Source organism: Nesoenas mayeri (assembly GCF_963082525.1).
Source record: "Nesoenas mayeri genome assembly, chromosome: 6".
Classification (NCBI taxonomy): domain Eukaryota; kingdom Metazoa; phylum Chordata; class Aves; order Columbiformes; family Columbidae; genus Nesoenas; species Nesoenas mayeri.
The window spans coordinates 20,443,089-20,470,782 of NC_137545.1; the positions used below are offsets into that span (position 1 = coordinate 20,443,089).

Below are 27,694 nucleotides of genomic sequence, written 5' to 3' on the forward strand. Positions count from 1 at the left end.
TCTCCAGAGCCTCCAACAGAGTCCTTTCAGCTGGATTTAGTTGGGCTCACTTTTAGACCCCTGAATGAAGTGGTATTACAAAAATAATATATAGGAGTATACTTAAAATTTTCCTGCTGGTTCTCCATTACAAATGATGTATTGTTGTCATGCATTCTTCCTCCAAGGAATCAAGCCATAGTATCATAAGAGCTCCTTCAGTACACCCAGCTCATTCAGTGATGCAGCATGTTCTGCTTAGACCTCCATCATATGTTCAGTGGCTCTATGGATGTGTTTCAACTGATCTTTGATTTTAAGGCGAGTGCTCTATTTAATACAGTTGTCAAATGTTCATATAATAAATCTACATGGATTACAGGTTCTTCTTCCTTCAAAGGAATATATCAATTTAATATAATTACAGCAAGCAATGTATTTGGGTAGACACTCACCTGCAACATGGTGGTGCAAATGATTTTTTAAATTGTTACAGCTTTATCAAATGTGTACACTTGTGCTATTTATTAATTTTTAAAGTCACACTCCTGTACCTTGTAAGGCAAATGTGAAAATGAGATCTTGACCCTAGCGCTGTTTAAAGGTGCAAGGTGCACGAGCACGGCTCAGCAGCCGTGACTATCCAGAGCAGGCTCAGTGCCAGTCTGAGAGGGGCTACAGCAGCCACAGGGGCTAAATAAGCACCTGCAAAAGAACAGTTAGACCTTCTGTTCTGGCTAGTTACCGTCCTAATCCCATGCTATTTGGTTATATTCGATCATTGAAAGTAACCTCAAAAATGGTCCCAAATGATCATTTGAAAGGTATATATTGTCATATACTGTCAGCCAGGCTACAAACACAATGGCAGCGGTCACGCCCTGTTCAAAGCCATATTCAGTGCACTAAATTGATTAACTATTTGAGTGCTTATTGCATTTCTAGATGGAATTCAGCTTGCTTTGTGATTGATATCATTTATGAAATAATGAGACGTGATTTAAGACAAGGCACCCCGACAATTCGGTAGCTGTGACACAGGTGTAGGGATCCAGGCCCGGGCCCCCCTGCTCTAAAGCATTCCCTGCTGCTTTTTGGGTGTGCTGGGGCACCTGCTCGTTCTCACACCCGAGGAATACGATGCGTTGATGGATGCATATTAAATAGATGGAGGAGTCAAAAGGCTGGCAAAAAGTTACTAGGAGCAGTGACAATACTGCTCTGTGGGGGTCCTGTCTGAAGATGTAAAGTCGAAACAATTTCGTGTACCGAACTCCAAATCTCCCTGTCTCCGAACTGGCTGTTTCGCGTGTTGGTCACTCGTTCGGGATCTCCTGCCGGGCAGGAGGCAGCCGGGGGCAGCCGCTCCGCCTGTCCGCTCCCCGCACAGCCCCGCTGGGATCCCCGGGCGCTCCGCCGGTTTCGCCGTCACTTCCACCGCCCCCTTACAGTGCTTGAGACCGCAGTGCGACCGCACGGAGCTGACAAGCGCTGTGCGAACGTGGAACACGCAAAGCCGTGAGCAGATGGGCAGCTGCGCTAAGGCACCAGAGCCTACACAACGAGCCGGCTCCGGGGGCTGCGCGGGGAACGGCGGCGCCTGCCCGGTGCGGCCGAGGGTACTGGGGGCCGTCACCGCGGGCAGGGCCGGGCTGGCCCCGTGGGGGTGCCGGCTCCTCACGGACGGAGGCTCCGGGCAGCGGGGGGGCGGTGGAAGCGCCAGGGGCGGGCGAAGTTCCCGGTACGGCCGCCGCCGCTGCCGGGAAAGGAGCCGCCTCCGCGGGCTCCCGCAGCCGCTGAGTGGCTGGGTGGCGGCGGCGGGGCGGAGCGCGGGGGCGGCTGCTGGCCCGGGCCGGGCCGGGCCGCCTCCGTTCCCAAACAGCACCGGAGCGAGCGGACAGGCGGTGCCAGCTCAGCCGCCACCGCGTCGTACCGGCCCCTCCGTGCCCCCCGGCCCCGCGCGATGGAGATCGAGCTTCCCCCCGACGCCCAGGTGAGAGCGCGGCCGGCGGCCGGGATCACCGGCGCCCCGTCCCCTCCCCGCAGGGCGCGGCCCGGCCCGGCCCGGTGTCCGGGCGAGGGGTGGGGCGGGCGGTCACGAGACTGGCGGAGCACGTGGCGCTGCCCCGCCCCTGCGAACGCGCTGAGTCACGGCGGGGCCGGGGCGGGGCCACACAGCCCCCCCGCCCGCTCCAGGGGGGGCAGGTCGGGTCGGGTCTGGTCTGGTCTCTTCCCGCCCATGCCGGGCGCGGAAGGTCAGTCAGGGCCTCCAGGAGCCGCCTCCGCGGGAGCTGCCCGCTGCGGGCAGCCTGGGGCGGTGGCAGCAGCTCCGAGGAGCCGGGGAGGGTGAGAGGGCCGGCGCCGGCCCCTGCGGGAGCGGCCGGGGAGGTGCCCGCCTGCTGCCGGAGGGGCTGCTCGCTTGAGGCGCGGCCGCCCGCTTGAGGCGCAGCCCCGCTTGAGGCGCAGCCCCGCTTGAGGCGCAGCCCCGCTTGAGGCGCAGCCCCGCTTGAGGCGCAGCCCCGCTTGAGGCGCAGCCCCGCTTGAGGCGCAGCCCCGCGTCAGGCGCAGCCCCGCGTCGCTGCCCCCGGCGTGGCCGCGCGCCCCTCGCTCCGCACTCGGGTGAGTGACCGCAGAGTTCCTTCTGTCGTAGCGCGGCGGCCCCGCCGGGGCCTGGTCCCCTCAGCGCGGCCCGGGCCGGCAGCAGCTGTTGCACAATCATGCACTTCCCTGGGGTGGCCTCGGTCCAGCCTCTCACACGCAGCCTGAGGAGCCTGAACCGGGGTGACACCGGCCTGGGCCGCAGGTGAGGGGCTGTGGCCGGGGCTCCCCTCGCACCTCGGCTGCTGGGCACGCCGCTCGCGGGGCTGGGCCGGGGCGCTTCTCGGGGCTCCGCACAGGACGAGGCTGAGCCTTGGTGGTCTCCTCCGGGGCGGAGCTCTTGGAGGCATGAGCGTGTTTGCGTGTGTTGGTGTTTCGTGCTCTTGTGCTATGAAGCCTCTTCTCTAGAAGGCTGGGGAAGTTCAGTGCTTCTGGATTGCAAACTAGTTGCACAAGAGTGGGGTGAATAACTGGAAAGACAATTGAACTCCATTGTAAATTTATATAATTACATTTATCGTATATGTCATTACATGTTTTTCTTGGGCTTTTAAATGGAAAACATACCCTTATCAACTACATATTAGGTTTAAAAAAGTAATATTTGAAACTGCGTCTAAAGCTCTTTTAAGACTCGAGATTTTTGAGGGTCCTTCAGTGTATGTCAGTACAAGTAACACCTTGTTAAGTTTCTCTGTTCATTGAATGCTGTTGCTTTACTGTCCTAGGCCACTTATGCCCCACCTGTTTTTCTAGCCCCATGTAGCATGTCAATGACCTCCACCTTGCCTCCTCACTTTCTTGGAAAATACTGCAATGAAAACCAGGCTCTTGGCCTGTGCTACATAAATTTAATAAGTTAATTTCTTTTTGCCTATAGTATCCATTTACGGCATTGTTTTTTCTCTCATTTCTGAGAGAATCTTTGGACAGACTGATTCCTGGGTATCTGCTTCTACAGTGTCCAATCCACTGTATCTGCTCTGCCAGCAAACTTAGCTTTTGCTCCTCGTTTGCCTGCTTTGTCAAACCCTTCCTACTGAGCCACCTGCTGCAATATTCCTATCTAAGCTCAGCAGCTGCTGGTGTCTTCCCTTGCAGACTTAGCCTGAAAAGGTGCTGCATTTTTTAGATAGTAAATGATTACCATCTTTGATGTATGGTTTTAGATGTATTTATTAAATGGAAAATTCAAATACCCTTTCCCATAAAGTGTTTGCTCAAAATGAGAGACAAGGAATACAGTCTTCATTTAGCCCCTCAGGTTTTGCAAGGCAGTGGCTGGGAAGGGTGTGCACTTGTGCAAATGCAATACGAGCTCTTAGTTCTTTATGTGCCTGGTAGCAATTGCTGTAGCATTAAAGGTGAATGTGAAAGACAGGTGTTGGTCTAGCTCCTCAACTAGGATGTAAAATCACCACGTTCTGCTACATAATTCTGAGGGAGTTAGCTGTGCCATTGCCTGCATTATTCTTGGTAAAAAAGGACTTCTCTGCCTGGAAATAGGATGTATCTCTGTATGCAGAGTTGAAATGGGATGTTGCCTATTACAAACTAGTAACACGGACATCAAAACACCTAAGAGAAAAGAGTGCAATGGAACAAGAGTCAAGATGTTTCAAATCACACTTGTAAAGGCATGATATTCTCATAGTAGCTGTTCCTCTCTCCAGGAAATTTGAAGTTGTTGAAATGGTTGCCTGTAACCTTGTAAAACAGCTCAACAAGCTCTTCAGTTAAGTTTTGAGCCGTATGACAAGAAGAGAGTAAAATGAATTTGCTTTCCAGCACAAAGAATGAAGACATGGGTTGTGTTTAGACTGAAGTAAGACCAACTGTAACAACTGGCAAAGCCAAGTAAGCAAATAACTGAGTGCCTGTGTATCTCTTAGGGGGCTTTGTACCTGGAGAACCACCCTGAAGAATCTCCAGCTCAATTAGTATGATCTTTTCAGCCTAAAGGGCTTTAGTGAGGAATTACACATACTTTGTTGTTTGGGTTTTTTTGTTTGTGTTTTTGATTTTGTTTTGTTTTTCCTTAGGACATGCTGCATTAAATTGTCTAGTGAATGGGTTTATGTTTTTATTCCCTAATGGCCTATCATTTCCACATGAGGTAGATTCTGGAGGCAAACAAGTGTACTACTAAGGCTTGTCAACAAGTCTTTGGTTTTTGGCTTGGTGGTTTTTTGGTTTTTGCTTCTTGATAATGAGGTTTAATAACACTGTTGAATAGAAATATCTGATCAAGATATCTGTGGAAGTATCTGTTTATCTATGTATGTAGATACATTTCAATATAAGAAAACATCCAAATTTCTGAATATAATGTTATCTATTAAAATTATGGACAAGTCTGGAGGAAGCAAACGAGTACGACAAGCTTTATCTTAAGCGAAAATGCATTTATTTTGAACCTCTCAGTTCTTCTGTGCCTGCCTTGATATCAAGTTGAACTGAGGGGGTTTTCTTTCCTTCAAAACTCATGAAAAAGTATCTTCAGTTAAGACAGTGCTAGATGCAATGCAATGTGGTATGTTTACCTGAAATGTATGGAGACTCATAGGAGCTGACTGCGTCAATCCCTTCAGGAGGACAGCTAACTGGATATCAATGTTATTGTAGTAAATATCCTCTCTGTTGTAGGAACACTCTTTTGTAGTTTGTCTTCAAAATGTGCTAAGCATTTACAATTATATTGGAAATTGATGGAAGTGCAAGAAGCTAATTGCCTCAGAAAATTCAGCTTGAAGTGTGGTTAGGACTCAAAGCTAGAGAAGAGTTTGGCTTTGAAAATTTGTTGGATAATATTTGAAAGAGACCAAACTGGGACAAAAAAGAACATAGAGTGCAAGCAGAGGGCAGCTGGATGATCTCGTGTGCTTTAAACAACTTGAGACATTTTTATGGCACTGTGTGGGTGGTTAGGAAGGCTTGTGTACACTTCCCACTAATGGTCATGGCCAAGAATGAATTTTGGCTCTCTGTACCTTCTTTATTTTTAATTGAAGAAATAGAAAGAGTATAATACTTATCCTGAATAAGAATGCAGCAGGTTTTGTATAATCCTGAAGGACAAGGATGTTGTTAAAAATGTGTCAGGTTATTACATTTAATGTTGCACCTAAATGCCTTTTTGATTTCTTGTGGTTTCTATTCCTCAAGTTCTAGGTCTTAAATTTTAACACAGAAGAATATCTGTTTGATAGGTATTGCAGTCTTGGACACCTTTGTGGAATATGCTGGGCTTTGTGAGATTATGACAAGGAACACTAGAAATGAAAGGAACTGGGTGAAATACTTGTTTATATACTTTATCAGGAAAATCGATTCATACTATTTTTAAATGTAATTTTTCCTACATAGTTGTAAAATTTTCATGTTTCAATAGAACCAGCAAACTCTAAACCAGCAAAAGCTTTTGGAATCTGTCACTGAAAAATTTTTGAATGCATTAGATTTCTAAAGGAGAGTGAAAAAGAGTCAATTGCAGGCTCAGAAAAGGGTGGTCTTAGGGACAATATAGGAGGTTTAGATGACGACATCAAATGACACCAGCTTTGCTTGTAACACTGGATGTGTGCTTAATTGCAAAGAAGGATTTGGGTTGATTTTTGTATCTAGAACACTGCTTCTTTCCTTTCTCCCCCTTTGAAATCATGAAGATAAGCTTTAAAATGACTAAACCATTCACTAAAATTAGGCCAATTTGTGGAAATGTGATGTATTTGCAATGATTGTGTTGGCTGAGGCTAGTCTGGACAAGTCCAGACAGTAACCTCTCGGCATAAATTAAATATTAATCCCCTGCTGCTGTGTTTGGATTGCAGCCAGCAAAAAGTCTGCCAAAGGCTCCAGGTTAATCACCCTGTTAAAGTTTGTTGTGGCCTGAATCTCATTCCAACCCCAAGTGACCTATTATTTTAATATAGCACATTCCTAAAGAACTTGAAAGGGTTTGAAGTCTGTTCAGTTTTCTGATGCAGTGTATTATACCAAAGCTGGACTTTGTGCCACAGAGTACTGCTTGAGGTGAAGGCAAAAGAATACAATACATTGGCCAGATCAGTTGTTTTTCAGTAACAATCTGGTTTAACTGGTTTGGAGAACACATCACCTGTTACCTCTGCAGGTCTTTCTATGCAGATTAATGAAAAGTCAGGTAGGAGGAGCTGGAAGTTGTGACTTTGAATTCATGTTATCCAAAGATGACTGATATACAGTGAACTCCAATCCTGCTCAGGGTTGCTCAACAGTAATGCTTTTATGGCATATTTGTTTTATTAAGGTAAACAATTAAACCAGCCAGTAAGAAATGAAGCCAGCAACACTATCTGCGGTGTATAAAACTGCATTAAACTGTAGAAGACTTATCTGAAACTGATACTGGCAGATACATTTCAAGTAAAGATAGGCATTGTGCACTATTATCTTTCCTGCCCACTAACTGATTTCTGTACAGAAAAAGCACAGCTAGTGACAGTCACATATTAATCGGCAGTAATAAGAAGTTAATTTATCACGTAGTGCTCAGGTTTTTCTGAAGTATAAGAAGAGTATTTCTGCTCTGTGCAGCACAGTACTGAAGCAAGTACAGGGACAGCTCTGCCTCAGGATTTCTTTGTTTCAGTGAGTTTTTACATAATTATTTATTCATTTTTATTTCCTACCTTTTAAAATAAGGAAATTTAAAAAGTACATTGCCCAGCAGAGTATCTTGTTCCACTATTAGTTTAGTTTTACCTTGACATGCTTAGTTCAGCAGTACCTGTTTCAAATGGAAGCAAAGTCTCTTAGAGCCATACATTTAAATTAAATATTAATTTGGGTAACTGAGTGGTCTGTAACAACATCAAGTATGGATAAAAATGTTTAGTTATTTGACTACTTTGGAGAAGAGGATTTGTCTTATGAAGCATCTTCTGGTTTTTGTGTTTAGCCATTTTGAATTCTTGGTTAAATATTTGCTCATTTTTCTTTAGCTGACACGTTTTTTTGAATGCTATGTGTTGATAGATGTGCTTGGTGTTTGGCTCTTGATTTCTGCTTTAATATTCACTTTCAAAGAGTTAATTTAAGTGTTTTGATATGATTTTGGAGCTGTTAGAAAGCTAATAGGAGCTAATAAGAATGTTAATAACTCAATAATAGTAGTGGACATTAGCATTGTTTTACCAGCAGAGTGTAACTGCTACTCAGTGGTATATTAATAATTCCTAGCACAAGTACTAAGTGGCAAGGCTGTAGTAGAATGAGTATAGTTTAATACTATGTCAGTGCAACTTAGATACTACAGATCTGGTTTAAGTTTTTCATTATGTCAATTTAGATTTCTGCTTTTGGCCTGATTAGCTGCAGTTTTTATACTGGGAAGAAGGAATTATAAAGTAATGGGGTTTTTTTAGCTACGCTATTTTGAGGGTGCTGTAAATGGCTACTAATGTTTCCTATCCTCACAATTAAACTAAACTATTTGAAGAAGTATGGTCTCTGATGCTATTGCAGCACTGGGGGAGTTGAGACCACCAGACCTTGTACTTGTCTCACAGTCTTAAGACTTTTACTCTGACTTCTGCAGTATTTTTATGAGCAATGCAATTAAAAAAGAGAAGAGAAAGGAAAATAAAGTTCCTTAAAGTCTGACGTTGCAGCAACAAGTTATGTAAGACCAGTTTGAAGCCATCTCTTTCAGACCTTTTAAGGAAGTATCTTCTGTATATCTCTGAAATGTAAAGATAACTTCTCCCTCCTTGGACCCACCTCTGTCTCACAGTTCCAAGTCTTATTGCTGTTTGTTGTATTGCTTTTACATGCTGTTGTAAGTATGAAAAAATCCACTCCTGGAGACTGCTTGCAAAACCAAGTTTGCATACTTGAGAAATTGGCTCGGGAGGAGCTTGAGTGATAGCTTGCCTTTCAGAAGAGGTTTGTTTTATGATTAAGGGTGTGTCTATTTGCTGGGTTTGAAATTAATACCCACTAAATGTTGAAGCGTTGACTTTTCTACTGCTGAGTTATGTGAAAAACTGCTGTGACTTTGATTTGCTTCCTGCTCAGATCATCACTGCCGTCTAGCTATAAAGAGCTATGAGAGAAAGATCCTGGGGAGTTCTGTTTGCTTGAATCCTTGTGGTAAAATCATAAAATTGTTTTGGTTGGAAGAGACTCTAAAGATCATAGAGTCCAGCCGTCAAGCCAACACTATCACTAAACCATGTCCCTAAGAACCTCATCTATGTGCCTTTTAAACACCTCCACCGCTTCCCTGGGCAACCTGTTCCAATGCCTGACAAACCTTTCAATGAAGAATTTTTTCCTAATATCCACTCGAAACCTCCCCAACTTGAGGTCATTTCCCCTTATCCTATCACTTGTTTCTTGGGAGAAGAGACCAACACCCTCCATGCTACAACCTCCTTTCAGGTAGTTGTAGGCAGCGATAAGGTCTCCCCTCAGCCTCCTTTTCTACAAGTTAAATAGTCCCAGTTCCCTCAACCACTCCTCATAAGACTTGTGCTCCAAAATTGGTATCTCCCTACTAATTGCTATAATTAGAGTAGAGCAGTTTGCATGCTGCTTGGGCTGCTGGAAGATCCTCATTCAGAATTCCCAGCAGCAGGTGGTCGATGCAAGTCTGCTGCCCTGGGTGCCACCTGCTCCTCTGTGAGGTGGCCGGTCCTGTCTGCTGCGCAGCTGGGGCTTGTGTTTTTTGCTGCCTGGAAGCTCGGTCAGTCCTTCTTTTCGTCTTCAGGAACTGTTTGGTTATGTGCTGTTGTGTAAGAAGGCTGAATTTTGTTCTAAAACAGGGTATTTCCAGTTATATTGCATGCGGTTATGTGACCAGATAACATGTTCCACAATCAGCTGAATAATAAAAAGATGGGTTAAAGAGAGTGGTAGGGTGCGTGGACGGGCAGGTCTGAAGGTTGGTGCAGCTCACCTCAGATGTGTGACAATTCTTCAGAAGCTTCACAGCTGGGAGGAGAACGGGGAGAATTTAGTGGCAAAGATTATCTGAGACTAATCAGGGGTAGGATACCACCCCAGCTTGTTACACTACCACTCTCCTTCACTGGTATCACAGAAATAGTGACTGATCTGTGTGCACCTGTGCACTTAACATATTCATTAAGTGTCCTTGGAACAAGTGTACTGTAGACCCTAATGCAGCCTTCTGTTAATTATTTGACATGAGTCACAGAGACATATTTTGTGTTTTATAACATTGAATTATATTTGCACTTTGTTTTTCTGCTGTAGATGGGTATTGAGCAGATCTGTGTCAGCTGAGGAGTTTCTGGGAGATTATCCCACTGGTATTTGTAAAATAAACTTGAGTAAGCTTTTTAAACAAGTAGGATTTATGATACCTAAGGATGAAAATGGAAGTACTTCAGTAACAAAAATGGTACTATTAAAATAGCGTGACATGATAAAACAGAACTTCTATTTGAAGCCAGGACATAACTTCTGACAGCTGGTCTTCCAAATTGTTTAAATTGAATTATTTCGCTATGGAAATGCATGTCATGTTTAGGTGCCTCATAGCTGTATAAAGTGTGACAGAGAGAATTACAGCATAGCGATTTCTGATGCTGTGCTTTCCAATTTGGTTTTAGTATTTGAGCTCGAATATTGTCAGGTCACTTCTTCAACTAGTATAAATAGTTGTGACTCTAGTGAGATGTTGTAGTTCCACAGAATGTTTCCAGCTCGATCTGTGATCCTTTATCATCTCCCACTTCAGGAATCCAGTCTGCACCTACTGCTGTGAGGAATCCTTGCTCAGCTGATAAACAATACAAACATCTCTAGACATCTTTTATCTCTCACAGTTTTTTTGCTGGCAAAATGAAGAATGGGAGCTACTTAAATAATGAAACTTTTAATAGAGTGCTTTAAATTATTCTGAAAAACTCTGTTACTAAGGTCAGAACCATAGAGTTATTTTAAATTCAAAATGGAGCTTGGGATGAGAGTTTTTAATAAATAGTGTATATGTGGCCAAGATGATGAACAAGGTCTTACAAAATGCAGGTAGTAATTACAGAATTAACAGTTTGTAGCTGACTCTGTGAGCAGTGACTTACCATAACAAGATCTTTATCTCTCGTTGTCTGAATTAACTATGCTATAGAGAAATTTTAGAATCTTGCCATTTTTACTCTTAATTTGCTGTAATCTGTTTTTTTCCCCAAGTATTTACTGAGGCATAAGGAAGTCAAGTGTTTTGACCAAAAGGCAGAAAACTGTTCAAGATCCAAACCTGACATTTTCTTTGCATTCCATATTTTCTTATTTTACAAGTGATCTTCTTAAACATCTTGCTCAACAAACTGATTCTAATTACATCTGGGAAGCAATCAAATCTTCTGTGATGTCTACTACTAGAAACATCAGCTGTAAATGAAGATTTTAGAAACAGTCTATAGTGTAGTACACTTGCAAACTGGGTAGCCTCTCCCTTCGTATTTAAGGTTTGTTAAGCATATTAACATGCCTGGAGTATGTTTGCTGCTTATGGATGGAAGAGGTATATTGACATGTTTATTCATGACAAACAGTATTGTTTTGGCTGTCGTAAGTGCTGGTGGAGCGCAGGACTTGAAAAAGTGAGGGTTGGATTGCACCATGCAGAAACAAAGCTTTAGTTTTGTACACAGTCTTGTTCATTTCCGCAGTGGGTTTACCATTTTTAAGCAAAAGCTGTCATTGTGTGTAAAAACGATAAACTGGCATGTAGATGTCTATATTGTTGGCCCTTCTTGAGCTTTCTGGTTTTGTGTTTTAACTTTGCAGGACCTTCAAGTGGAAGAGGTTCCTGGAACCTTTGTGGGGGTTGATGGCTTCTAGAGGTTTGCTTTTTGCTGAGAAAAATGTGAATTGCAAGTGCTGAAGAAAATGACTAAAATCTGTCCTTACCTCATACTATGGAAAAACAACTCTCATAATGTGTGGCTGCGGGAAGGGGGAAAGCTATACAAATCCCTTTCATGCAAATTAAATAATTTCTGTGATGTTTCATGTAAATTCAGGGAGAGCATTTTTGGTCATCAGTACACAGTTGAACAGTGTTGTTATTTACTGAAGCTCTTCTGTAGTATGTCATTAATAAAGGCTGTGCACAGTGTCAAACCATTTAACTGTGAATTAGTTGTGTGGAAAGATAGTGTCACCACAGCAAAAATTTGCCACACTGGGCCTCTCTTCCTCGATTCTGTTACAATCCTGTACTGTCCAGTGGTGAGCAGTTGAATAGCAATGTATTTTTGGCCTTTTTTCTGTCTACGTGTGGGTTTTTTTTTTCTTATTGTAGAAACAAAATAACCTTTCTAAGTGTATTTGAACACTCAAAAACAAGCGCTGCTTATTTGTTCAAAACTGTGCACTGACACTAAATTCTTAGCGTAATCTGTATAAATTGTGTATGTGAAAAGTGCATAATAATTGCAAGACTCTGACCCACAAAGGTATTTAACACCCGTGCCCCACAGGCTGCAGTGGGAGGTGGGCACTTATGTACTTTGCCAGATGTGGGCTGACATGCAGAACATGTCACAGCTGACAACCTCTGGAGCAGGCTGTATTCCCCTCAGTGGAACTGAATGCTTAACCCTCCAGTCTTGCTTTCTAACCCACACAGGTATTCCTTTTGTTTGCACTTGTCCTTTGGCCCATGAACAACATCAAAGTAAGATACTTGTGAGATCAGTGAAGTGGAACTTGTTGTGACATGTTTCTTCTAATACCAGAGCACATGGTTTCCACATCCAGGCTGCGGGGCAGCTATGTTGTCCCATCTGGTGCCTGTCCCTGTAACTTGCCCAGTCATTGGCAAAATTACAGCTAAAAATTGGGGCTTTACAAGAAGATCCCAGTGCAGTGAGAATGTTTAGTAGAAGAGAGTTTCTGAATACACCCAGATAATATTTTGACTCACACGCTGTTTTCATGCATGGTTTGAAACACTTTTCCAAAAAGTATGTCATCCTGATGAAATCAAAGTAGTGGCTAATAGGTTATAACCCAAGGTGAATACAACCTCATCTATGTTATCTGAGGTTTTTTAGGCTCTTTTATCTGTTTCTCTGTTCATCTTTTCTTTCTTACTGGTTTGTTTCACTGGACATAAGAGTGTGCTATAATTGGACTGGATCGTGTTTCCCAGATGACTGAGCCATTATTATAAACAAGTCCTCTTGTAGATAAACTAATGTGTAGCCTGTGGCAATATCCACACACAGCACATGCCTGGGTGGGTACAACAGGGTAGCTTGAAGATAATAATTTAACAGGTAATTGTTTTCCAAGTACTGTAGGTTCAATATATATAATGAATTGGGACACAAAGGCTTTTGTATTCCTATGGTTAAAAGATCAGCAGTATCTTCAGATGCTGTATGTGATTTGTTTGGTTTTGTTTTTTATTTTGTTGTATAAATGACAAAATTCAATAAATGTCGTGGGTTCTTTATGATGCAGTTTTTACTTGGGAGGAAAAAAAAACCAGACACAAATAAAGCCATTAAGTTCAGCTTTTCCTGAAATGAAGTAGACTTCTGTCTGAGATGGCTGCTATTTAATACCTTTCAAAATGGAGTTACATGGTATGCTACATGGTGATGAGACAAAAACTAGAAAGTTCTCCACAGCAGAATCACTCACTTTACTTGCTGAGGCAACACAGCAGAGTTTTTTTGATGTATCAAGCATGTAAAAACAAACAGCCTAACCCACTCATTTATAAAACAATCCCATATTCTTGCCAGCCTCCCAGTTTCATTATGCAACTTGTGTAATAGATTGTAACTTGAATACACATTAACTTTGTGTGCTTATTGACTTCATCATTTTGTAATGCTGCTGATGCAAGATAAAGTGGCAAGGAAATGGCTCTAAGCTGAAAGCGGGATTCAAAATTTGAGTGGAAGGGATCAAAACACTTTTATACTAGCCAAATATACTGTGGAAAAGTGAATATTAGATTAACACAATATAATTGAGACCTGAAAAGGGAAGAATACAGAGCAAAGCTCTGAAAACACGCAAGATTCATTACTTCAGATACTGATATTCCAGAAAGCACTCTGGGATGTCAGGAGATTTAGAGACTAAGTTTGAAGAAGCTCGATGGCACCCGTGGCCATTTTTGGCTTTTGCTTAGCAACGAGGGCAGTGCTTGTAAATATGGGCATAGTTATATTTATTCAGGAGAATTTTATCACCATCAGCTCACAACATGAGACCTCACTCTGACTTTTCCTTTAGGCTAAGGCAGAAATAGGGGAATTTGGAGAAAATACAATGTGTGACAGATTTGGCCATGGATATTATAAATTATTGAAAAATATTGAACAATCAGGTATTACACAAAGAAGTACCAATGTCAGATGTAAGATTGCTTTCTGTAAGCCATGTGAATGAAATGGGGTTTGTTGCCTTCCCCCCCCTGCTTAAAAAAAAAAAAAGTTGAGGCAAGATCTGTCTTGGGACCATTCAGCCCATGGAAAACTGCATACTGTATCATAAACTCTATTATTTCAAAGCTACCTTCTAAAATATATATTGATTAAACAATTCAGAAAAACACAGCTACTTCTGGAGTGTCTGAGACAGAGCACCAAACAACCTTCTTGCAAAAAGATGTGCAGTGCTGAGCAAGAATCTGTTGTACCAGAAATGGTCATCTCAAGGCAGACCAAATTGGTGGGAAAAGGATAAATGTGTGTATTTCTGTCTCCAGAGATTAATGAGCCAGGGAGGAGAATGTCACTCCTGCTGCCATGCCCCAGGCTGGACGGGGGGCTCTGAGGCTCTCGCACACTTTCAGTATTTTAAGGAGTCTCATGGAGGTGAGGATTGATTGGGTTTTGCAGAAAAAGAAGACTGTTTTCAAGTGTGGAAGTAAACTGCTCTTTGTGTCCCCTCTTGCCCTTCTCTTTGCTGTCTTTCAGATGAGGGTGTTTTTCTTTACCTGCTGTGGTCTTGTTCTACTGTTAGCATTAGGATTTTGCAGCTTTTTGGGCTGGAATGATGTTAGTACATTAATGACCATGAGCAGCCTGTTGGGAGCTGTACAGATCTTACAGTCGTAGCCTTTGTCAATGCCATTCCTGGAAGATGATGCTTCAGGTGAAATAGGTAAATCATCCCCCTCTCAGAGGAGTTATTTCTGGAGTGAGGGTTGGGTGAGTGGGTGAGTGGTGTCCAGAATTGCACTTGCAGGGGAGGATTGTCCTTCCAGATGGGCAGAGCCTCCCCCTTCCCTGTCAGAATAATGCCCTGACAAGGCTTGTAGTGAAACTGTCTTAAGAATGCTGGACGATCCAGCCAAGGAGTTTTTCAACTAATCTAATTTGTAAGAGTAGATCCTGAACAATTTAACATTTATTGGTAGACTCTGCTGAAATACAGTGGGAGGTACAGTCTGAAATATGAGATGTCAGGATGAAACAGAGGCCAAGTGCTTTTGGCTAATGAAATATCAAGACAACTTCTGTTCCTGGCCTGGCAAAGCATTCTAGAGGTTTCTTACTTCAGTAAGAAAATGAAATTTGCCTACAAGCACTAACATTTCAGGGACTGCTCTTATGTCTCTGTCTGGGCAAAAGAATGTCCCAAGGCACATGGTCAATGTTTTTCAACAGGCTTATTTATATATACATGGAGTGGAAACTCCCTTACAATGTCAGTTCTCTAAAGCTATGGCTCCGCAACACTTCTAGAGCCCTTTTTCAGGTAAGTTAGCCCGCCTGGGCTTAAATGTTGACCAAGAGATCAGGCATCCAAAGACTTTTTACGTCTAGGAAGAACATATGGGCATGAAGAAGCAGAAGCAGGCTGGTTTGTGGTCATGGTGTACTGGTTTAGTGTCAGTCCAGTTACACCAGTGGTAACTGGCACAGGTATGAAAGACGGGAAAAAAAGACACCCTCTCACACCCACCCAAGCACCATTTCCTTCTGGATGTCCTGGGAGCTCCTGGAGAAGAATGTGGGACAGCAGGGAGCTCCACAGGGCAGTCGGGGATGTGACCTTGTGTGTTCACAAATCACAGGTTGCTGTCATGTGGCTTAGTTTGACAGCTGTCTGTGCTGTCACACTTCCAAATCCTAAATCCAGACAGCTAAAATTGCTGCTGTACCCCTCTGCCCTCCAGCCTAAATAGCTCCTGCCATTCCCTTTCCCCTGTTCTTCTCATAAGGGCAGCTGCTCGTTCGAAGGTTTTTATGTCCTCACTGCCCCTTCCTCATTCTTGAGTTAACTTTTGTTCTTCAATTTCCAGTTGTGTGGGATTGAAAATCATGGGTCAGCTTCAAAACTCAGTTGTTTTTAGAAAAGTTACGGGTGTTGGACTAATTTTATCTGCTTTCAGTGCTTTCTCTGAAGCAGGAGGCTTATGTGTCCAGGATTTTTTTCTGTAATTATGAGTTGTAATTAAATAAGTAACTTACCTTGAAAAATATTTAGAAAACCACTACTTATGGTGATTTCAGAGATCTTCTGAAGACATCACATGTTTTATAAATCTTTCTTAAAACCTACTTGACTAAAATCAGTTCCTCCTGAGGATAAAAAGGGGTAGACGTTCAGCTGTTGCTTGTGCAGCCTGTGCTTTTCTGAAGTGTTAAGATGCTTCCAGCTCCTTCTCTTGCTTTATTGCTTCATCCCCTGCCTTTTAGTCTTGCCTTGGAGCATCTCAGGTCCTTGATCCTCACTTCCCACATGTTGTTGTTTTTTTATCAAAGCAAAAATGTAAGGTGCTTTTTGTTCATTCCTTTCACTTTCTGGAAAACAAATAGGAACTGGGGGATACTTTGTCATCTCTCATTCTGTGAGTGAGCTGTAAGAGTGTTTTTTCTGCTTTTTGTGTGGTCCTGGTCCGAGCTCCCTGCTGGCTGCAATAGCCATTGATTTGGTGCCTCTTCAGCTCTGAAGTTTATTTGTGCTGGCATGTGAAATCTTTTCTCTTCTTGGAGTGAGGTGCTAATGGATTGTGGGCAAGCACAACAAAACCTTGCCTGGTGAAGAGATTCTGCTGGTGTTATCCCAGTTTATGTTGCAAAAGGCTTGACTTTAAGAAGTAAATGTGCTCTGCATGTAGGGGATAGCTGATAACTGGTTGAAAGTGCTGTCTGAGATACAGTGGATTGTTTTCGCTGCTGGATGTTTTTACCAGTGGTATCTGTAAAAGGCTTATTTACCAAACAAAAACAAAACCAGTCAGATAAATCAAACAGGGATGAAATGAAAGATTGGCATTTTGTTTAAAGCACAAAAGTCAGTCTATGAAAGTAACATGAAAACAGGGTCCCTTGCCTTTGTTCACCCTCCTGCAAACATGTTCACTTAGGAGCAATAAGAGTTAATTGTCAAACTTTACAATGTAGTCAGAGATTTTCTCATAAAATGTATAACAGACTCTGCCCAGATGGCAAATGCTGATATGTAAATCTAAAACATGAAAATTTCCACTGGGGGCCAGATGGTGGCTTAATGTGAATTGTTTAACATTTATGTTTATCTTATTAGAAGTGCCTTTGTATGTCCAAACTAAGCTATCAATGTGGTGGAAGAGCATATCAGTAAATGAACAAAAAAAAATCAAACCATGAGTGCAAGGCACCTCCTGCTTACATGGGTCACGGGAAAGCAAAGCATGTCCTCTGTCCGGAGAAGTTCTGTCTGTTTGCAAACTTGTGGAGAAGATATTATAAGCAAAATCATGGTTTGCCTGCTTGGGAAATGGATTAAAACCATGTTACTGTAATACATTAAATCAAGGCGTTGGTGCTCAGTGCGCAAGGGCTGAGCTCTGGCTGGGTCCTTCCCCCGCCCCTCGTGCTGCCAGACCCAGCGTTTCCTCTGATGCAATTCCAGGAATTGCACAACGGGGGAAAGAACAAACGGGCACTTGTGGACTCTGTCACATGAGGAACGGCTGGCGCCTTTACAGTAAATAGGTCTGACACGGAGGGAAGTGGTCAGGAGCGGTCAGAAGCGGCTCAGAGGGGCAGCAGCAGCCTCTGGGGCAGGTGAATCGTTCACGGGGCTCTCGGTTCTCGTGCTCTGTTTCAGATGTGAATCCGTGCTCGCTCGTCCCTCCAAGTGAATCTTTCTGAGACCAGCACATCACGTTGAGGCGTCTACAAATCAGAGGGTAGCTGTTGCACAGGCAAGAAGTAAAATACCTTTTAATAGCTTTAGTGAAACACTCCAGGCATCAAATACACAGTTATTTTTGCTTTCACAGTGGAGGGGGAAAAATGCTTCAGCGATAAACCTAAAATAGAGCGCTTGCCTATGTCTGTGGTTGTCTCTGTGTATGTGTGTGACAGTGTTCAACAAGGCAGAGAAATAATTTAAAGAGGATGGATGTGGGAGGCTGAAGGAACAAAATTGCAAAATATTTGCTTTAGACTGCAGTTTTAAAAATTTTTCTTTTTTGGTTCTCTGCCATCACCTCGTGCTGGGGGTTGTGATTCACTGCTTACTGAATCACTGGTCAATGTTGACTCCATTAACTTTGACCTGCGGCTTTGGACTAGTGCCTAGATTTTTTTTTCTCAAGGGCAATATTACTAAAAGCATTGGTTGAGCTTATAGATAAGCGTTAAATGGCAGGTTAATATTTAAATCAGTGTGCTATTTTATGATATTACATATTAGCATATTGAACAGAAGAACACTTCCTCCATGCAACCCATTCATGTGAAGAGTAATTACTCAAACTGTTATTCGAAAGCTAATATTGCTGTATTTATATAGAACTTTCTAATTGAAAGTAGGCGGGCTCTTTTCCAATTACTTAGTAGTTAAAAAACCCCTACCCTTTTGGTTTTATGTGCCACAAACGCAACAACTAAATAATATTCAAAAAAGGTGCCCCTGACAAGCATCCCCCCAGGGCAGAGCACCCCACGGGGCAGCAAAGCTCAGCTCCTTGCCCGAGACAAGACACGGGGCTGAATGTGATCCCTGGAAACATGGTGACAGGAGCCGATCAGTGCTGCTGTATTTCTCAGACAACAGCCCAGGTCTTGACCATCCTGGAAAACAGGCAAGCATGTTCATTCCAAATGTGATTCCGCTTGCTGGGCCGGTTGCTCCCGACACACAGTGGTGGTGCTGGAGGTGCTGGCGTTCAGCCACCACCTTGTCCCTGGTCAGCTGGTGGCTTTGGAGGCCTCTCATCCCACAAACCAGGCAGCACCCAAAGCTACTTATTTTAGTAAGGAATACGGCCAGTAGTGTGGCTGAAAGGTTTAATAGCTGTGACTTCAGTTTGTGTGCTAAGGCTAAGTGGTTTTTCTTCTGAAGGAAAACATGCTAAGGCTTCTGTGCCTCTTTTTTCCATCACTTTTGTTTTTCACGATTTAAACTGAAACTGAGCACCAGTTCTGCTATTTCTGTGCTCTAGGCTTTTGCAACTTGGGGAGGAAAGCAGCTCTGTTAATTCACAGCCTCGTGCATGATACACACAGAAAATCTTTTGAGTCACATTTTAAATGGTGCCTTGTAAATGAATAATTCAGAAGTGAGCCCTAAAATCCAGATCCTGCAGTTTTATCTAGAACATATTGCAAATGCTTTGAGACTGGGAAACAGTTTTGAATCTGCTGCAGAAGGAGACAATGAGCAGCTGGTAAACTACGGGCCCTTAATGAAACTATACCATATTGCAATATCTCCAATTACTGCAGAACTTAATTAGTTCGTTTTACCCTGCCAATTTGGAGAGACCAAACATTGTGTTGGGCAGCTACTGTAATTGTTTCAGCTTCTTCATTGCTGGCCATTAAAGCTGAGTGTGGTCTCCCCCAGCAAGGTATATTAAATATGTCTTAGATTTGGGAATGGCTGCATTGTTTTACACACAGATATTTGATGTAACTGCTTGATTTTAGAGAAAAGTAATTTTTTTAGTAACTGATGGAGGTAGTTCGTGCAATGTTTAAATAGGAGTGTTAATAGTGTAGCATTTTTAATAAAGAAATGAGAACACAGAATTGCTTTGTTCAGATGTGGACTTGCCCTAAAGCTTTTTGCTGTAATGGCCGTACAGAAGGGATCATTTTGAATGGCAGCGTGACTTGACATTGAGGTTACTTTGCTTCTCTATTCAAAAATAGTCTTTAGAGTTAATGGAATGTTTTAATTTGATATGGTGGCCAAATGAATGTATCTTGGGTGTAGAGCTGTTCACTCAAGCAGTAAGGTTCTCTTGAAATGACATGTGGCATTTGGTATGTTATTTGTAGTGTGCAGCCTGGTGAGAGTGCCCTACACTGAACATTATGTTTGTGTGCTGCCTCTGAAGGGTCATGTTAAGAATAATGAAACATGCCATAAAATCAAAACTCCTGGACACCAGCTAGAAATGGTTGGCATGTACCCATCTGACAATTTTGGCCACCAAGTATTAAAATTCTGTGTCAGTTGACATCGAAAGCGATGATTTTTTGAGTGCTAGATTTTCTTCACAGAAGTAATCCAAATTTAGCCCTGAAAAATACCGACTGTTTGAACAGTAAAAAAACCAAAGCAATTCACCAACCCGCCTCTCACTAAAAAAGCCCATGTGCAAAAAATTAAAATAATTTCTAGCCAAATAAAATAATATTAAGGGGGTGGATTTCTCTAAATAGCAGAGTTTAATTTGTCTTCTGAAACACTACAGGCACAAGAGATCACTGGTCTCCAATAAATACAGGTCATCGTTAGCTGTCTGGCAATGATTGACGCTGTGACAAGCCAGAGGCCAAATGGTTTACCAAAATTTGACACCTATTGGCCTCTAGTTTATACTCAGCTGCTCCAAACCAACTGCACTAGGCCATCAACTTAGACTAAATTATTATTTCTTAGTAATTATTATTAAATCATTATTTTTTAGTAACAGTCTCAATAATTGTTTTTAGTTCTACAGTGATGTTATGTCACTTGGTGACTTTCAGACCAGGTTATCCTCTGGCTCTGGTTATCCTCTGGCTCTGAAGCCCTGTTCTCCTGTCCTTTAATACTTAGTAGCAGGATGGAACATAAATATTTTAGAATACATTGTGCAGTATGGCTGTTAGACCCACTTCAGACAGCCCCTGTCATGTTTTTAATCAGCTTTTACAGTATTATAAGATCATACTGAAAAAAAATTTCCACGGGCAAACTTTTAAATTTGTTATTTTCTCTTAAAAATGACTTTCTTAATGTGACATAATTCATTTTATAGCTTCATGCGTTCTATGAGCTAACTTAGGAAAAAATGTATGTATTCTCTGTTCAGTTCACGTGTTACCTTACCAGTTGTAACAAATTGCTTCGTGTCTCTGAGCCTGCGTTCAGCCCACAGCGACCAAACCATCAGTTCGCACACTTCAGAGAGGTTGTACAGAGCCATATTTCACTTAGATAATTTTGTAGGATTAAGAGAAGCAGCCTTGGTTACATGAGCGTACCTGTTTAATAGAGACTTTAAAAGCTTTGCTGTTGTTCTAAACCAGTTTTGCTGGGGAGGACGCTTGCTTAAAAAATCATTTCTATTACAGGACATGAACTTGATTGACATCCTTTGGAGGCAAGATATAGACCTTGGGGCAAGGCGTGAAGTTTTTGATTTTAGTCAACGACAGAAGGAGTATGAACTCGAGAAACAGAAGAAACTCGAAAAGGAAAGACAAGAGCAGCTCCAAAAAGAGCAGGAGAAAGCCTTGCTGGCTCAGTTGGAGTTAGACGAAGAGACGGGGGAGTTTGTTCCAGTTCAGCCGGCTCAGCACATTCAGGCAGAAAATACTGAGCCACCGATAGATTTTTCTCAGGTAAACTCTAATGTGCGTTTGTGAGCATATTTAAACCTTTTTCCATTCACAGGAAGCCATAATGCGAGTGGTTGCCTAAAATGGATTTGCATTTGTTACTGTAATGGAAGATTCTTCAGTTATGCAAAGATACAGTAACATTTTTTCGTCGCTTTCCTATTTAGACCACACAGACTTCAAAACCAGAAGCAGAGGCCTTGTCTTTTGATGACTGCATGCAGCTCTTGGCAGAAGCTTTCCCATTTCTGGAGGACGATGAGGTAAAAACAATCAATGCAGTGGTTTTGCGGGTGGTCTTCTAGGGGATCAGTCTCATGTCTTCCCTTACTAAGATTTGTCTTCACCAAAATATTGGTTTGTGATATGATTTTTGTCCCCAAGCTGACTCCATCTGGAATAAAGCACCGCCCTAGGCTGAAACTCGGGCTGCATCCGGAGGGAGCGGAGCGCTGCTGTTGTCTTCTGCTGCCTGCACCCGCAGCCGGGGCTTGCTGTGGATCCAGCTGTTGGCAGCTGCTCCGGCTGCTGCAAACAGCGTGGCTGGACCGGGCCAGTTTGTCACGGTGGCCGTTGTGCAGCTCTCCGGAGCTGGTGTGTTTGAGCTGCTTAGTTCCCAGGTGCTGACCCTCGCTATGGGATGTGTAAAGGGAAGCCCCTCACCAGCCACATTCAGTTTCTAGCTTTTTTTCCACCCCCACCATTTCTTCCCTTAATATGAGAACTCCTTTCATAGGAATATTTTTGTATTCCCGTTATTTACAAATATTTTTTTGTTGTTAGGAAATACCTGTCCGTTCTGAAGAAATTGTAGAATACCCAAAGCCAGGTTTTAGCCTTGGAAAATTCAAAGTGTTGTGTTGTTTTGGTTGTTTTGGTTTGGTTGATGTTACTGTTTTGTTTGGGGGAGGGTTGATTTTTTTGTTTGTTTGTTTGACCACTCCAGGCTTCTTCAGCTGTATTTGAGTCACTGGATCCTGCTCAGGTGGATAGCAACCCAGTCTTCATCTCCTCTGATCAGACTCAGCCACCTGAATCACCTGTTCTAGTTCCACTTACTGATGCGGAGAATATGCAGAACATAGAGCAAGTTTGGGAAGAATTATTGTCCCTTACAGAGTTACAGGTAAAGGTTTAGTGTGATAAAGACCTTAAAAAAATAGCATGATATTTTGGAAGAGTATGGACTGCAGTACAAGAGCATCTTAACAGATGGTGATCATGACTGTCGTGTTGGATCCTACACCCATAGGTTGTCTATAACTCAATATGAGCTTTAATTTTCTTAAAAATAATATATTGAAAAAATGTAGGAGGAAGGAAATCAGTTGCTTAGCAGAAGGCCTTAGTGAAACACGATGTATCTTCCCAATCGGAACTTCCTCAGATTTAGCAAATCATTGTTTGCATCTGTATGCACCTTGTTACAGCCTCATCATGGTTGAAATTTCAGCTGCTTAAAAATGGAGCTTCTGAATTATAGATTTAAACCAGGAATTGTTTCCACAAGCATTACTGTAAATGTTGTTTTGGTTGTTTGGTTTTACTGTGTCTGTGTGAATCTTTTACGGTTACTTTTGCATTCAACTTTTATCTAAGGAAAAGGGCCTGTAAAGATGATAATAGAACGTATATTTAGACACATAGAAGAGTCAGGTATAGTTATATAACTACTGTTCATATATGTGCAGGAAGAACTAATAATGTCATGTAGATGAGTGGAATATTTCAACAAAAAAATCACTTTGCTATATTTCTAAATTGTGCATTACAGGAGACATCTAGGGGTTCTTTTTCTCCTATCCATATGTTTTTATTTATATTTTCCTTAGATTTGATTATAAAATTGAGTGAATTTATTTTCAAGTATGTTGTAGAATGTCATAATGCTTCAGCATGATGCTGCTCTACTTGTTGTTAACACAAGAGATGACTGCTCAGTGGAATACCTGTAAATCCAACTCATAGTGAGAAAACCAAAGAAGGTGTTTGTAGGAACTGCATTTTTTCTGCCACTTTACTTTTTCTCTTTGTGTTTTTGAACATTTTCCAGTTTTCCTAATCTCTACTGTCGTGGTTGGCTTAAAAGCCCCACATAAGTAACAAGGGCAAGTGGCTGTGAAGAGGCAGCAGTGATGCTGAAAATACACTACCAAACCAAACCAAAATTACCTATTCCAGTCATTTGTAATAATAATTGAATAATCTCCTGAAAGAAGTGAGATAATTAAATTGAGGGCATTGCAGTTTACAGATTATGTTTGAAGAAAATGTAAAAAAAACCAGTCCTCATGTTCAAAACCTCAGTTTAAGCCTTGAACAATCTCTGGTTAAATAATCAGTGTGTGGTCCCTTCTTAAGAGAAACAGAATCATTCTGGTAATTGCCTGATTCTTTGGGGACAGCAGGCACATTTCTTGCAGTTTCAGTTAAGCAAATGCCACCCCGCTGGAAAGCACGTGGGGCTGGTAGCCACTGGAAGCCCATCAGCCTGATGGTCTCCGTGGCTCACACTGATGTCAGCCGGCTTAACTAAAAGTATGTGGCGTGAGTTAATGTTTGCGAGGCTTTATGTTCGTATTCTTTATTTCACTGAGGATTACATTTCTCTGCACTGAACAGCTGTTTCATTTAGTAAATCCTGAAGCAGTCTTGTCCTTTGAGGATATCCATCACGTAGCATGAAATTAAGCGTGCAACAAGTAATTGTGTGCGAGTAATGTGCATTAAGTCTCATGCAGTGATTTCACACGTCCTGTACTCCTGCCGTTTCTAGCAGTGCTGCTTGTGAGACGTTCAGACCTGGATCTGCACCAGCAACTCAGCAGAACGGGAGGGCATTGGAATGGGTCTCCAGCATCCTGCTCTGAGTTTGAGAGGCTCTGCTGTCTTAATCTAAATAGCTTCATCCAGAACAAGTTGTTTCATACTGTTGCTTTAGGTATCGAGTCTTCTTCCTAGATTGCATCTCTGTGCCAAAAGCGTGTTGCAGTCAGCCAGGTTACAGCAATGTTGTAATACCCATTTTATGTGCATGTTGATGGCTAAAATATGTAATGTTAGTGGGTTATATGGAAAGGTTTTATCACTGGTTGGTGATGTGCTACTCAACTTCTCTCTTGTATTTCCCGTGTAGTGTCTTAATATTGAAAGCGACAACCTGGCTGAGGTAAGCACAATCACAGGCCCCGAAACCAAGCCAACAGAGATGCACAGCGGCTATAATTACTACAGCTCATTACCCATCATGAGAAAAGATGTTAACTGCGGTCCAGATTTCCTGGATAGCATTGAGGACCCCTTTTCCAGCATTTTGCCGCCAGAAGACACCAGCCAGCTGAGTGTGAACTCTTTAAATGACGCATCCCCTTCAAACTCCGATTTCTGTGATGATTTCTACAGCACCTTTACTGATGCAAAGTGTTTGTTGCTGTGTCCCCGTTTGCCTATCAGTCAACCCCTCGCAGAAATTCTGAGTGAACCCATCGATCTTTCCGATTTCTCACTGTGTAAAGCTTTTAATGGCAGCCACTCAGGAACCGCACCAGAATGTAACGATTCAGACTCTGGCATTTCACTGAATGCAAGTTCTGGCGTAGCGTCGCCTGAACACTCTCTGGAGTCCTCTGCCCATGGAGATAAGACTTTTGGTTGTAGCGATTCTGAGATGGAAGACGTTGATGGCACTGCGGGGAGCGTGCCACAGAGCAACGCCAGCGCCTACTCATTGCAGCTCCAGGAGCAGGTGTTTTCTTCTGTGGGGCCAAGCACTCAAGCGCCTGGTTTGCAGTGTACGAACACGCCAAAGAAAGAACCCCCGGGCAATCCAGGCCAGCCCAAAGCTCCGTTCACAAAAGATAAACCTTCAAGCCGCCTCGAAGCTCATCTCACGAGAGATGAGCAAAGAGCAAAAGCTCTGCAGATCCCTTTCCCTGTCGAAAAAATCATCAATCTCCCTGTTGATGACTTCAATGCAATGATGTCTAAGGAGCAGTTCAACGAAGCCCAGCTCGCGCTTATTCGAGATATACGCAGGAGAGGCAAGAACAAAGTGGCTGCTCAAAATTGCCGTAAAAGAAAACTGGAAAATATAGTGGAACTGGAGCAAGACTTGAGTAACCTAAAAGATGAGAAAGAGAAATTGCTGAAGGAAAAAGGAGAGCATGACAAAAGCCTTCGTCAGATGAAAAAGCAACTAACCACTTTGTACCTGGAGGTGTTCAGCATGCTACGTGATGAGGACGGGAAGTCCTACTCTCCTAGCGAATATTCCCTGCAGCAAACCAGGGATGGCAACGTCTTCCTTGTTCCTAAAAGCAAGAAGTCAGAGACTAAACTTTGAAGGGCAGCACAACTGGCTACTGTTGTTTTCCGAGTTAGTATTTTTGTATCATTATCCTGATAGTTTGTACTGTGAGGTGGAATGCAGAATTAGGTAATATTTTTGAAGTAATTCTATGCAATGATAATTTTGAAGCTAATAATTAGTTTATGGAAGAGGCAAGTTTAAAATGAATAGTGTAATGCAGATGGATGTATGCAAAATTTGTAATCTCACTTTTATAACAGATGTTTCCTTCTTATAGCACCACTTTGCCTAGTTTCCATATACATGTAAATATTTAAAGATACCGTATTTATATACTGTTCCTATCTCTTGTTATATTCATAGATTTATTTGATATATATATAAATGATTCTAGCCTTCTAAATATAATTTCTTGCAAGACAACCAGTATGGCTTCTGGTACTTTTTTTATAAATATGCAAGTGTTTGTTTCCCGTTTTTCTTACACATTTATACTGGCTTTATATTTAATATATTATTTTAATTTAGTATAAAAGTTGATAATGCTTGAGTTTGATTTATCAGTTCATTAAACTTTTGTTTTTAACTCTACTTCACACACGTTTATTTCCCTAAAGTAGGGAAATCCTCACTAGTTTTCCAAGGCTAAGTCTTTGTGTAACAAATACGCTTAATAACCAGCAATATGTCACACAGCGTTGTTGGTCTCACTGACGCTTTGTTCAGCCTCATTTTAACTGCCATTTGGTGGAAGGATTGTGGAACAGAAAGTTGTTTCCAGTTGATGTAGGTTGACATAATTTGTTTTGCTCTTCAAACACTACTTAAATCCATGATCAGATCTCTCCTCCAAAGGCATTTAAAATGTGTTAATTAAGACATTGTCAGCATTACACGTTTTTCAACTAGAAGTTCTGTACCCTTTGGAGCAGTTGTTCTGTACCCGCGCTGTCTCTGAGCAGCGATTGTCACCGCAGTTACTTTGGAGCTTATGGGAAGAGGCAATGAGCTGCCAGCCCCCTGCACTGTTGGGAACCTGTGCTCGCTTAACCGAGAAGCATCGTGGAGTTTAAAGTACGATTTATAAGAGAATAAAAATTGGACAGATCAAGAGCATCGTTTCATTTACTCTTCAAACGGACTCATTGTACCTGGTAATTGTGTATTTTCTGAATACAGAAAGTGTGTAATTTGTAATACATATTGATCTGAACATTAAAAACCATATAATCTTCCTTTATCTTCCCTATGGCACTTCTAATAGAGCACCAGTGGGAAAAAAAAAACACATTTCAGATCAGATGTGCCTTTATCTTTTTAGGAATATTTTGTCTATTACAATATTTATACATGACCACATTTAGTATAATAAATAACTATTTGTTTTGCAAGAGCTTACAGTATATTTTGTGAAAAAGAAAGAACTGGAGAAGGGCAGGATAGGACCCACAAAGGTTGTTTAATAATTTTGTAGGAGAATGGGTTTGAAGTGGGACATGCGATTATGAAACCAGCCTTCCATCAGCTCATTATTCACAGAATAATGCTAAATAAAATGATACGTTGCTCATGAACTCAGCCTTCGGGTTTGTATTTCCCAAACCATTTAACCGTGATGCAGCTGTATATCCAGCAGAAAGCAGCTCCTCTCATGGTTGGCCACAACAGCCAAAAAGAACAATTTTTTTATTATCATCATCCCCGTTCCACATTCCACATTCCACTTTTTATGGACCTTCTCAGTGTCGCCAAGAACAAGGACACAAAGAGGAAGGGCAGGGGCTGGTACAGGCAGCCACGGTTCTGATGAACGCTGCTCTGCCACAAGACGCTGCGCACGTTCTCCTGGTTGTGACGGTTCTGTGGTGTTTGCCACTTTCCTACAACACCCTCGTGCCTCCCAGCCCTCTCAGCTGAATGGCATTAACTACTTTGGAGCCGGTGGTTATGTAGGCATCAGTTTTGGTTTTCCCTGTATGTACAGAATTTCACATGC

At 42.3% G+C, this 27,694-nt stretch overlaps 1 protein-coding gene across 6 annotated transcripts; it reads left to right on the forward strand.

The window, feature by feature from the left end:
• The first annotated feature begins 1,804 nt into the window (after positions 1-1,804).
• NFE2L2 (NFE2 like bZIP transcription factor 2) lies at positions 1,805-26,933 on the forward strand. Of its 6 annotated transcripts, none has more exons than XM_080347161.1 (6): positions 1,834-1,972; positions 17,656-17,752; positions 21,123-21,392; positions 21,557-21,652; positions 22,336-22,515; positions 24,526-26,933. In XM_080347161.1, the coding sequence occupies exons 3-6, from the start codon at positions 21,126-21,128 to the stop codon at positions 25,729-25,731; spliced, it is 1,749 nt and encodes a 582-aa protein (XP_080203287.1). In that variant the 5' UTR covers positions 1,834-1,972; positions 17,656-17,752; positions 21,123-21,125; the 3' UTR covers positions 25,732-26,933. The 6 variants fall into 6 exon arrangements, with proteins under 6 accessions (XP_080203285.1, XP_080203287.1, XP_080203290.1 ...); XM_080347164.1 differs by lacking the exon at positions 1,834-1,972 and adding an exon at positions 2,214-2,598 and having other exon boundaries at positions 17,656-17,759; XM_080347162.1 differs by lacking the exon at positions 1,834-1,972 and adding an exon at positions 2,214-2,598.
• The last annotated feature ends 761 nt before the right edge of the window (positions 26,934-27,694 follow it).